General features: G+C 40.3%; 1 protein-coding gene across 6 annotated transcripts in view; it reads left to right on the top strand.

Annotated features, from left to right (window-relative positions):
• Positions 1-12,333, top strand: part of fam13b (family with sequence similarity 13 member B) — a 77,554-nt gene that overhangs the window by 47,969 nt on the left and 17,252 nt on the right. For all 6 annotated transcript variants that reach the window (XM_079668386.1, XM_079668383.1, XM_079668384.1 and 3 more), the window contains 3 exons: positions 7,655-7,699; positions 10,170-10,265; positions 10,705-10,852. In XM_079668386.1, the coding sequence (XP_079524512.1) occupies positions 7,655-7,699; positions 10,170-10,265; positions 10,705-10,852 (289 nt within the window). The remainder of the gene's footprint in view (positions 1-7,654; positions 7,700-10,169; positions 10,266-10,704; positions 10,853-12,333) is intronic.

Below are 12,333 nucleotides of genomic sequence, written 5' to 3'. Positions count from 1 at the left end.
TGGTGGAAATAATCCACAGATAAATAGCTGGACAATATTTATATATTTCACTTATGAACTGAAATTTGATTTGGCACCAGAAACCGCAATAACTTCTAACACCATCTTATACATGCACACACACTTTGTTTACATGCTTCCTCAGGCAGTGCCAACGAATACTGTAAGAGCAAGCTATCTGCGATGCTGCTCCAGCTCCTCATGACTCTGCAAGAGGAATGAATAATTATAGGGTTGAGAAAGCAGAGAGAGGAGCTGAGGGGGGTTTGTCGAGTCAACTAAACAAAATACATCTTTTATCAGATGGTCAAACGTCTTTTGGGTAATTAAAGAAAAATGAATAAAGGACATTTCACGGGTCATTAATCGTCCTAAGTGCACAGAAACTGGAAACAATCAAGTTATTATACATGTTGGTTTGAGTTGTTTGAATGCAAAACTGTGCAGTACTGCTCTGAGAGTTTCTTGGCCTTAATATGAAGCCCGTCAGAAGCAGCCCAAAGTGGTGTTTTTATGAGATGATGCATAGGTGTATATGTGTGATGGAAAGCTTGAAGTGTGTGTGTGTTAAGTCAAATACGTGGATGCTGACATGTGTGTGTGGTATTAATTTATTTGTGTGTGCGTGCGTGGGTGGACGTGCAGACTGCAGCAGTCTAAAGGAGTCAGGTTTGCTGACAACAGCTCCTCTGTGGAATCACAACTAACCTCAAACTCACCTTACACACACACACACACACACACACACACACACACACACACACACACACACACACACACACACACACACACACACACACACACGCTCACTTATTCCCTTTGTGTCCTTTGTCATAAATAATGTAAGGGTACTCTTCATCTACCCTTTTCCTTATTGTCATCTGCACTGACTGCACAAAGTTGTCCTTGTTTTCTTTTTCTTTGGTACTGTAATGCATCAGACATTCATTCTGAGATGTCTTGGAAGTTTAGTTTATTTATTTATAGTGTCGTGGACAGTCCCCATCGATGAACTGTCACAAAAAAGGGGGGGGGATGCTAGTTAATACATTTATTTATTTAAGTTTTCCGCACTCTCGTGGGAATATCTCTCCAATGGAGCGAGCTTAAGTTTCACTTTTGATTGCATGTTATAGCCCAGCGCATCACCTTCGTCACACATGTTGCCACTTGTTTGTACCATTTTCTGGCGATTTTTAATCTGTTCTAGAGAAACTGTGTTTTTTAGGATTTCAAGAAGCATATAGAACAAACAATGGATATATTTTATGAACATTTATCCGTGCTGAAAGTAGATGTTTTAGGAGTGAGATAGAGATTATCATCTAATATATGCATCCGATGAAGCATTGCATGAAGTCTGTTGAGGATCAGAGGCTGTTGTTGGGGCTGCATAAACGTTTTTTTATTTTTGTTTTGGCAGACCATGCAGGCTAGCCTGATGGTCACCAAGGTTCATGTTTTAATAGCATTTTTACAAAACATGTGAAAACATTGCTTAGACCTCTGAGAGTTAAACTTAGGCCTGCAACCATAGTTTTACTGTATTTTGTTTGGAAAATCCACTGCGGAGGTATGTGTCGTACTACATGCGGTGTATTTTGCATATCTCTCAATAGCCAATGATCTGTGAGTCTCTTGGCTCGGACATAAACTCCGTAATAAATGAGGTTTAAAACCTGAGCATTTTAAATCGCATTTGAACTAAATGCTTATAGAATCTGTAGTTGTATTTATATTGTTTGTTTATGTGTGAATGAGGCGATATACAGTAGAGAAGGTTAAGCTGTCATTATTAGGCTGTTATGTACTGTTGTTTTTTGGATATTTGTGGAGTTAGGTGGTCCGTGATTGTTTTTTTATTGGTTAAGTGGTCCTTGGTATGAAAAAGTTTGAGAAACACTGCGCTAGTGGATTATCAACAGGGGGAGCCTCGCTGCTCGGAAATTATACAGATGGCCAGTCCGCCCCTGAAAAATGTCTATGCACACGTTATTATAAATAATAATTTTGTAATCATCTCGCGACCCCTACTTTGGGAACCCCTGTATTAGACAATAAGCAGAGTGGTGCAGCTCTGTTTATTGATCTTTCCAAAGCGTTCAATACCGTCGATCATCAAATCCTGAAGCAGAGGCTGGCCAGTATTGGCATATCCAGCCATACAGTGGGGTGGTTTGTGAAGGTTCTACGTTGTCTGGACCAGCCAGTTTTTTAGGATCTAACTTGGTTAAGGCTTCATGAACAACATCAATAGTAAAAGGAGAAAAACTGAAGGGGTTTTCCAAACCACATTGTTCAGAGTCACAGACTGTGGCGTTCACTCTCTGAAAGGTCCCAATGTGTTCAATGTGATGGTCTCACTTCTGAGTGGTTAAACATTACAAATGGTGTACCACAAGGCTCTGTTTTAGGTCCACCTTTAGTTCCCCATCTACATCAACAGCTTAGGTCAAAATGTGGATGGAGCAACTTTACATTTTTATGCAGACGATACCGTGATGTATTGTGCAGGTCCCTCCATTAAGGAGGCTGTTGTTAAATTACAGGCTATTTTTAATAATATGCAGACTCAGCTCTCTGAACTAAAGCTTCTTTTAAATGTTGATAAAACGAAGGTAATGCTCTTTTCAAAAATCCAAAAAGACACCACAGACCGCTTTGGATATTGTAACTGCGCAAGGAAAAATACTTGAAGTGGTTGCCTGTTATAAATACCTTGGTATCTGGCTTGATGATTGTCTCTGTTTTAAACTTCAGGTCAATAATCTGCTTGGAAAGCTGAGGATGAAGCTAGGTTTCTTTTTCAGAAACAAGTCCTGTTTCTCGCTTGAGGCCAGGAAAAGGCTAGTCAGACCTTTTTACCTGTGCTGGACTATGGTTATCTGATCTATATGAATGCACCTGCCCATTACCTGATCAAGTTAGATGTCGCCTATCACAGTGCACTGAGATTTGTTACTAACTGTAAAGCACTTACTCATCACTGTACCCTGTATGCCAGGGCAGGTTGGCCTTCACTAACTGTACGGAGGCTCAGTCATTGGTACTTGTTCATATACAAAGCCATGTTGGGTAAACTCCCATCTTATATCTGCTCTCTGATCACACAGAGTTGAAAGTAGCTATTGCCTGAGATCACATGATGTGGTCTTGTTACATGTGCCAATTGCAAGGACTGACTTAGGGACGAAAGCTTTTATGTGCGCAGCTCCTCTTGCTTGGAACAGTCTGCAAAAATAATTGAAACTGAGCAATTTGGTTCCACTGCATGTTTTTAAAGCTCAGGTGAAATGCTCTTTGATACTGTTGGTATTTGTAAATGTCGATAGGTATGTAAATGTAGCCCTGTAAATATGATGTCCTTTATTGTTTTATGTTGTTTTATGTTTCATGTGTAACCTGCTGCCGGTCTCCCTTGAAAAAGAGATCAATGATCTTGATGGGACCTACCTGGTTAAATAAAGGTTTGAAATGAAATGAAATCCATGATCACAACATGTAACACACACGCCATATTCAACACAGATAGTGTGTGCAGGTGTAGTTCTCACTTTACTCACTTATCAGCGAGACACATCCACTGTTACAAGAGAGCAGCGTTTCAGCTCAGCAGTAAATACGTTGTGGAACTGATACTCAGGCTCTGTATTGGGATACGACACAATAATGGACTTTCTCTTGAAATGCAGCAGAGCCTTTGTAAGCTGGACTGAGCCATGCATTTTTTAAAGTACTGAGTCTCATATACAAATTGGAAATTCACACTACAATAGTCATATAAATAAGCAGTCATGTCTCTCTTTGAATGAACTATTCACTAATAAATGAAGGTGACAAACCTAAGGGGAATTTAAAATGCTATATTGGAGTATGATATTACGTTTTAAATTATACAGACTTACTTTTATTTAACTATAAACATATCCCCAAGTGTTTCATAACCTCTTAAAACATTCAGAGGCAGAAATTTGTCACCAGTCTGTCAAAGGTAAATTGACAGTAGATTTGTAGATTGGCGAGTCCTCAATAAATAATCTATCATGTTAAAATGATGTATTTGTGCAAAAGTGTCCATCATTTACAAGCATTTTAAGCGACTCCTGTATACAACTGTAATGGTTTCAGTTAATGTCGTTATGAAGCCGTATTCAAAACAGGATAGTACAAATCATGAAATTAAATAAGACCATAATTGCAATTTAAGAGCGTTATCAACATCAGAAGAGGTTAAATATAAAGAAAGATGCTTTAATGTTAACATTTACTTTATACTTCTTATTAAAATACAATTCCAGGTGCATCGCTCTGCCCTCAGGTGATGCTTTCTGCTAATGCTAATCTGCTAAACGCTGGAGGGTTGGCAGATGGGATCTGAGTGAATCTGGTTAGAATTTGTTTACTCCGCCACTCGCCTCAGATGCCTTGAGGGTGTAGTCGATAAAACATTAAGTGAAATTTAAAGAGTAAACTAATATTGATTAAAGTGTTTTAATGTCTTTCTAAATCAATTCAAACCAATTTCAATATATAAGCAGGGGGAAAAAACACCATCAGTAATCATCACAAATTGAAATATGAAAACAAACAGACCATTTGTTTTGTACGCTGACGTTAGCAGAGCCGAGTGACCGTCTGCCTCTCAGGTCACTTTACAAGGCTTTACGGTACGTCCACACAGCAGCGTTAAAAAAATCTTGGAGGTGGGCGTATCTGAAGCTTCGGGATTTTTTGCGACCAACAACCAATCACATGAATCTCCAGCCCCCCTGCTTGCTAGCAATGTTAAAACGAACTAAACTGGATATAAAATCCCCAAACAGGCGAAAACCTACCAGTTTCACCCACTGTCTCTGCCACCTCCCTCCATGCCTGGTTCCTCCGGTTTGTATCCCGGTAAGTTAATAGGGACCGTTCATAAAGAACCGCAATAACTAATTTCTCCTCCAGCTTGCACGCGGTTTGATTGGCTAGCGCTTGTACTGTCAGATTTGCATAAATGAGATTTGATTGGCTGATGCTTCCACCTCAGCTTCAAAAGTTGAACATTGCTCAACTTTTGAAGCCTGAGATGCCTGGAAATCTCCGCTTTGCTTCCCACAATGCAGTTCGGCGAAAAGTGAGGCAAAGTGACGTCACCCCATTCAAAGTTAATGGGCAGAAGCGTTGGAAAATCGTTTTAACGCTGCTGTGTGGACGGGCCGTTACAGTATCACCGCCAACAAAGGGCTAGTGAAAGGTGTGACCCTTTAAGATGTTATCAAGGTCTTATCTCTGTCTTTAGCTACCGCTGCAGTCCGGTCTGATCTAATCCGACCTACTTGGAGCACTTTAGAAAGACAAGCCTTGATTCACTAGCCAGTGCTATAGTTTTGCTCCCTTGTAGAATTGCAGTTTCAGGCAAAAAAACAAGAACAGAAAAAAAATGGTACTTACATGTTTTCAAATGGTTTGGAGATGCCTGGTTGTTGATACGTTTTTAAACATGTGCACAATGTTAGCTGCAGTATAACAACATGGATTTAACTATTTCTAACCCTTTTCAAGAATAACTTGATGAGGTAGTTAAAAGCTTTCCTTCCCTCTATGATTTTGATACTCTGTAATCACACCCAAAAGAGATGTCACAGTGTACTGATATCTACTAGAGTTTCGCAAACACAAGATATTCAGTGTGTGTTTAGTTGCTCTTTAAAAAAGCAAAAGCAACATTGTAATTGTACCTAGCAGTGTATCCTTTCTGCTCGTGTCTGCTATACACATGCATATTTGTCAGAGCAACAACCAGTTTATTGTTTTTCACCTGGATGTTTTGCATGCCATTTTCTTTGCAAAGTATTGTTTGTATTAACTTAAACAACCACTTCCTACAACATCAGAGACCTATCTGTCCTTTATGGTGTCCTCTGCAGTGATATAAGTAATAAAGGGTGCCCTATAGGGGTAAATTGATAATAATGTTTTCTCTGCTGCTGCTTAGGGACCTTCAAAAGGTGAGAAACACCTCAAAGGCTGCAGAAGCCATTTTAGTTCATGTCTTCAGGGGGAAAATGGTGTAAGATCAGATATGATCTCTGCTCCTTGAGGCACATGGAGATTATGTAATGTCCTGGAGGACTCTATCAGTGATCTATTGTTAGTGATGCAGCCACCCAGCAAGGCCCCTCAAGGTGCAGCTCAGCGGGAGAGCCTGAGCTGTCAGATGGTATCAGAGCTAAGAAAGGGACATTGCTGGTGGAGGGCAGTCCTCCATGTTGACTAACAGGAGAAGGAGCAGAGGAGCCTTTCAGATGACAAAGGATCTCATTTAAACCCAGTTTGGATAATTATGGATGCAAAAATATTTTGTCAGATGTTGGAAAGAGATTGACAAAATAGATGTGGGCTTTACACAAAGCTTTTCCCATTATGTTACATCACCCACACCCACTGCTTCTGGGTTGTTTGAACACTACAGCACTATTCTTTGTGTTCTCCAAGGTCGAGGTTACAGTGTCAGAAAGGGGAATGTTGCAGCTTGTAGCATTCAAAACCAGTAAAGATTGAGGAAGGACAGGAATAGATATGAGAGAAAGAAACAATTCAAAAAATATAGTGGCAAAAGGACAAACTTGAGAAAAAGATAAACAAAGGGTGGTGATAATGAAAAATGTTACTTTTTACAAAAAGTGATGGGGTGAAAAAAGGGTAAGTGAGGAAAAGGATGTTGCATGTCAATAGAGACAAGTTTAAGATAATACATATGAAGTGTGAAATATTGAGATGGAGGCAGAAAAGAAAGTTGGATTGCAAGAATAAAAGGGAAGGATCAGAAGAAAAGATTGAGAAAGAAAAATACTGCCATTAATAATTCAGTCTATCGATCTGTGTGTGTGTGTGTGTGTGTGTGTGTGTGTGTGTGTGTGTGTGTGTGTGTGTGTGTGTGTGTGTGTGTGTGTGTGTGTGTGTGTGTGTGTGTGTGTGTGTGTGTGTGTGTGTGTGTGTGTGTGTGTGTGTGTGTGTGTGTGTGTGTGTGTGTGTGTGTGTGTGTGTGTGTGTGCGAACACAGAAAGGTTGCGTAACTCCAGTTGCTGGGTTTCTAATAAGATGACTTTGGACGTGTATGTTTCTCACTCACACACACCCTTGCATATCCACTGGTGACATAAAGTAAATGACCTTGTGTTCTGTGTGTAGCAGTGTTATATAAGTCTGGAGTCCTTGCGTGCCTTTCATTGTGCATTTGTGTGTGTTTGTGAGGCTGTTGGGCACCTCCCTGTTTCATGCCACACACACACACACGCTTGGTTAAAAGTGAACATTGGAGAATAGATATGACACACACCCTTCTATCTGATCACTAGAGCTCTGTAGTCTAAATAACAATCTGCCCACCCAGAGTGGCGCCAGTTACCCAAACTTTGTGTATTTTGGTCCACAGGGAATTAGGAGACAAATGCAAAGAGAACATAAACTGTACCCTTTAGTGTTTATTCTGCTCTACACACTGATCACTGGGTCTTTGTGTTCAAGGTTATCGTCATTCTTCTTCCCTGTTTTGACTCTTGCTGCCCGACACCCTCCGAGGTTATTTCATGTCAGTAAGTGAAGGGAGTCCGGGACGTGATGTTCTAACCATGACATCCTTTCTCTCTCTATCTCTCTCTCTCTACAGCTCCCACCTCTCCCCCATATCCATCCTCCCTGCTGACTCTGCTCAGTAAGTACACACACACACACACACACACACACACACACACGCGCGCGCAATTTATCCACTCACCACCATGTACATTGGCACTTTTGTATATACACACACTGAAAGAACCTACAGGCACAATCACCTACAATTCCAGCCATACTATGCAAGTCATTGTACGCACAGTTCATTTAAACAAATCTTCAATTCTTTAAGAGAATGAACGAAAACATTTAAACAATAGGTAAGAGAGAGACAACTAAGTTAGATGACTTTTGTAGTGCAAGTGAAGTGCCATCTGCTCAAGACAAAATAACAGGAATCAAGAAAGAAGAAGTGAAGGCAGCGCTGAGAATATTTGAGTTAGAGGTTAAGGGGAAATGATTAAGAGGAAAGCCAGCCTGGTGTTTTCATTATGAAGTTAAACTAAAGCATTTTGCATGACTTGGTGCTTTCGGTACCTCAAGGACATGAACTCAGCAAAATCACATGACTGTCAGGCCTCCTCACAGCGTGACGCAGAATCAAATAGTTCTCCATGGTGCTTTACATTTATATGAGTGTACTGAACTAAAAGCCTGAGGGCAGAGATGTCTCAGATCACAGTAATAACTCGGGAACACTGAGGGTCAGTAGTCTTATTTAATATAACAGCAACCATTATTGCGTACCGTGCTGCGAATGGATCTGGCCCTTCATGCATCCAGGACATGGTTAAAGCGTACACCCCAGCACGTGCACTCCGCTCTGCATCAGCCAAACAGCTCGCTGCACCCGCACTGCGAGGGGGACCCAAGTTCCCATCAGCAAAAACACGTGGGTTTGCTATCCTGGCTCCAAAATGGTGGAATGAGCTCCCCATGGACATCAGGACAGCAGAAAGCTTATACATCTTCAGGTGCAGACTGAAAACTCATCTCTTTCGACTCCACTTCAAGCGATAGAATTAATAACAAAGCACTTATATACTAATAAGTATAAGTATGAGTATCACTTGAAATGGTTTGGCTCTATGAAACCTGATGTACTTATATGATTCTGTTTTCTTCAAGTTTGTAGCTTCTTGGTCGCTTTGGATAAAAGCGTCAGCTAAATGCAATGTAATGTAACATATATTATCAACTAATATGATGATTATTTTCTTAATTATTGGCTGAATCACTATCAAATATCCCACACTAACTTGTCGCTTTAATTGAATTCTTTACCTGTCTTCTGGGTGTTGTGCGAGTATATAAACGTTTTACTTTCCTATGGTTAATCAAGTGTGTCTAAAATCGTATACTCTGTTGAGGGGCATGATAGGATTTAGCCGAGATGTGGATGAAATCAGCTAAAAACTGCTTCTCTTGGCCGTGTTTTGTTTGTAAGTAGAGAAGAAATCTGCAAGCACATAATCTTTTACTGCTTATGTGTTATTCCCAGTTACTTAGTGTTTTTCTAACAGGTCTTCAACCTATGATGCTGTCCAAGCTGTAGGGAAAAACAAACGCTGCAGGAAGCCAGAGTAAATAAGGGAGGGATAGTCCGTGATACTAGGATCACACACACTCGTGATCGAGCAAGTTAAATAATATCTCAGTAGAGTGTGACTGCTGCCGTTACCTTTTATAGTCCGTAACGTCCTCTCCTCTCTCCTGCCTGGCTTCCAGTTGAAGCTTTGTTAATCCTTTCAGAACTGCTCCAGGTTTTTGACTTAATAAGGACTGAAAATAAACCAATTTAGTGAATTTTAGGCTCTGACGATGTTGATTTGTATGAACCTTTAAGAGCAGATAAAGATGAACTTTGTTGTCTTACACAAGGGACATGAATTCAATTTCAAGGGCTCAAACAAACAAACAATTCACATTGATAAACATAAAAAAAGGGCTAAAAAAGGACATTGTTAATAGGTAAGTACCACAGTTCCTGTATATACCGCACTGTCAGATACATTAAATCAATGTTAATTTATGTTGATTTACCTGGACTTTTCTGTTGGCTGTGCTGGGTTTTATTACAGTCAAAAAGTCCCAATACTAGCTAAACAGAGAAAACACAGTCCCAGGATCTTATACTAAGTAGTAAAGTAAACCCAGGGAAACATTTGGCTTTGGTCTTTTGTAAAAACAATCACTGACAAACTGAGCTGTTACAGTTCACCCTCTTTACAATTTAACTAAACTCATTCCATGTTCATGGGTATTAAACACAGACTGCCATTGATACATAACAAATTGGACCATCTTAAATACAACTTGTATAACAACATAACAAGATAACATTTTTTTTATCCTAATAAAGGAAAACACTGAATTTCAATGTCAGAAAAAAAATATGTCCTTACTGTTCAAAACAGGTGTTAGAACCCTGTACTACACTTCAAAACATCTGAAATCATGTGGGGAAAATACTGGTTTTAAATCAAACCTAATTCATAATCAACATTGTAAAAATTAAATTAAAAAAACCCATATAAATAAACCATGTGTTCTTTGTGTTTTCCCAGGATAATCCATTGCACCATCAGGGCTGCAGTGGAGCAGCACTTCTTCGATCTGAAGACCTCCATCGACCAAGACCTCAGCAACTATGACAGCCAAGGGTGAGAGACAGTCTACACACACATATACCTTAAATACACACACATTAAAATTGATTGCACTTGGAGCAAGTATAAGATCATATTCACACTGAAAAAACAACCTGTTCCGTGCCACCGCTGCTGGCGTGCGTTACACAGATTCCTCTGTGGTCGTATGACTTTAAAGATCCATATTTAGCATACTGAACATTATGTACGAAGGCCCCAGAATGCTGTATGGTTCAGGTTACCAGTAAACATGTTGACAGCTGTGATGTTAATTAGCAAACTCGACATGTTCGGGAGGAGCAGCTGTTCAGCGGTCACTCACCTCTCAGACTAAACAACATGTCCGGGGGTTTAACGTTGCATAAGGGAGGCTTAATGTTTGCATGCACCACCACCATACAGACACAAAAGTGTTTTTGAATTAATAAGGTTTTTTATTTTTGTTTTTCAGGGTGAGTCCCGGTGAGCCTGCAGATCAGGGTTGCCAAGGACTCGAGGATCAACAAACTGACCCTGAGGACAGCCCCTGTGACACAGAGGGGGAAACCCCACTCTCAGAAACCGAACAGATCATGCAACAAAGTCAGACACACACCCAGGTCCGTGGGGAAACACACACGCACACACAAATTCATCACACACATTCATTTGAAGTTTATTGACATAGGGACAGGTGATTTGTAATGTCTGTCACTACATGGGCCTTTTTAAATACATGAAATTAAAGACTAAACTGCAACAGACTGAAAAAAAAATGATTAGGTTTAATAAAAACGCTTATATTAGACCCCAATAAATAAATACCAACAAACAATATAAGACACAAACTGTCAATACATACAAACTAAGCACCATCAAAGAAAAGGCACAGGGTAATTTATGAGTAACTGTTTCTTCCAAAACGTTTTCAGTTTGTGTTTAAAACGTTTGAAATGTAACTATTTATTGATGCGTTACATTACATGTCATTTGTTAGACACTTACATACATTCAGTACTGTGGACAATCCCCAAAGGAGCAATTTGGGGTGAAGTGTCTTGCCCAGGGACACAACTACATGCTGACTGCAGTGGGACTCGAACTTGCTATCCCCTGATTCGAAGCCCAGCCGCTACCCACTGAGCCACAGCCACATGATGCGTTTAAGATTATCAATTGTAATAAACTGATCAGAACTAAAAACATGAAATAACCTTCTCAAACACACTTCTCAAACTATCAACAGTTAAGCCTGCACCCTGATAGATGAAAAACAGCTATGTACACACACACACACACACACACACACACACACACACACACACACACACACACACACACACACACACACACACACACACACACACACACACACACTGGAGATTTCCCTCTCAAAGTGTCCACAGACACTCAGCAGTTGCTGTGTTGGCTGGCAGCATATTTCCCATAGCTAACCTCCTTCCTGTTTCAGTCAGCGGTTCATTCCAAGGCTGAATGTTTAGATGTTATCAGCACTGTCCATCTTTGTTCTGCTACAATAGCTGGATTCCTGCCAGGGTAGCAGAGGGGACAACTGAACCGCTTTACAAATGGTCAACAGATTAACAAATACGCTGAGACAGAGAGGCAGTGGTTTTGTCTTACTTACTTATAGACATGAGGGATTGATATGAGGCCAACAAATACAGTAAGGTTCAGCAGTGTCCACTTTTTGTAACTTTCGGAATTCTACAATCATATCAAACTGAAGTGTCCAAATTCTCCACATTTTGGTGGAAAAGGTAGGACCTAAATTGGATTCAACGTCAAATGTTTCTCTAGATTTCTAGTCGTTGCCATGAAGGAAAAGTGTTTGTTACATCATTATCATTTTAGTAACCCCTGTCTCAGCGGAAATCAAATCCCCTCAATGCCACTACCACTCCTTGAATTCCCCTTGAGCCGCAGTGGCTTTTCTCCAAAGACCCTTTTAGCGTCACATAGCAGGAAGACGACTTGCAGACAGTGAGGTGTGTCCTGGACCGAGGAGAAACCTGTCACCTCTTTAAACAATGATCCAGGTTTTTAAATAGATCAGCCAAGAGACGCTGAATGACAGCAG

This window comes from Notothenia rossii (genome assembly GCF_949606895.1).
Source record: "Notothenia rossii genome assembly, chromosome: 3".
Taxonomy (NCBI): domain Eukaryota; kingdom Metazoa; phylum Chordata; class Actinopteri; order Perciformes; family Nototheniidae; genus Notothenia; species Notothenia rossii.
This window is presented reverse-complemented; position numbering and strand designations above follow the sequence as displayed.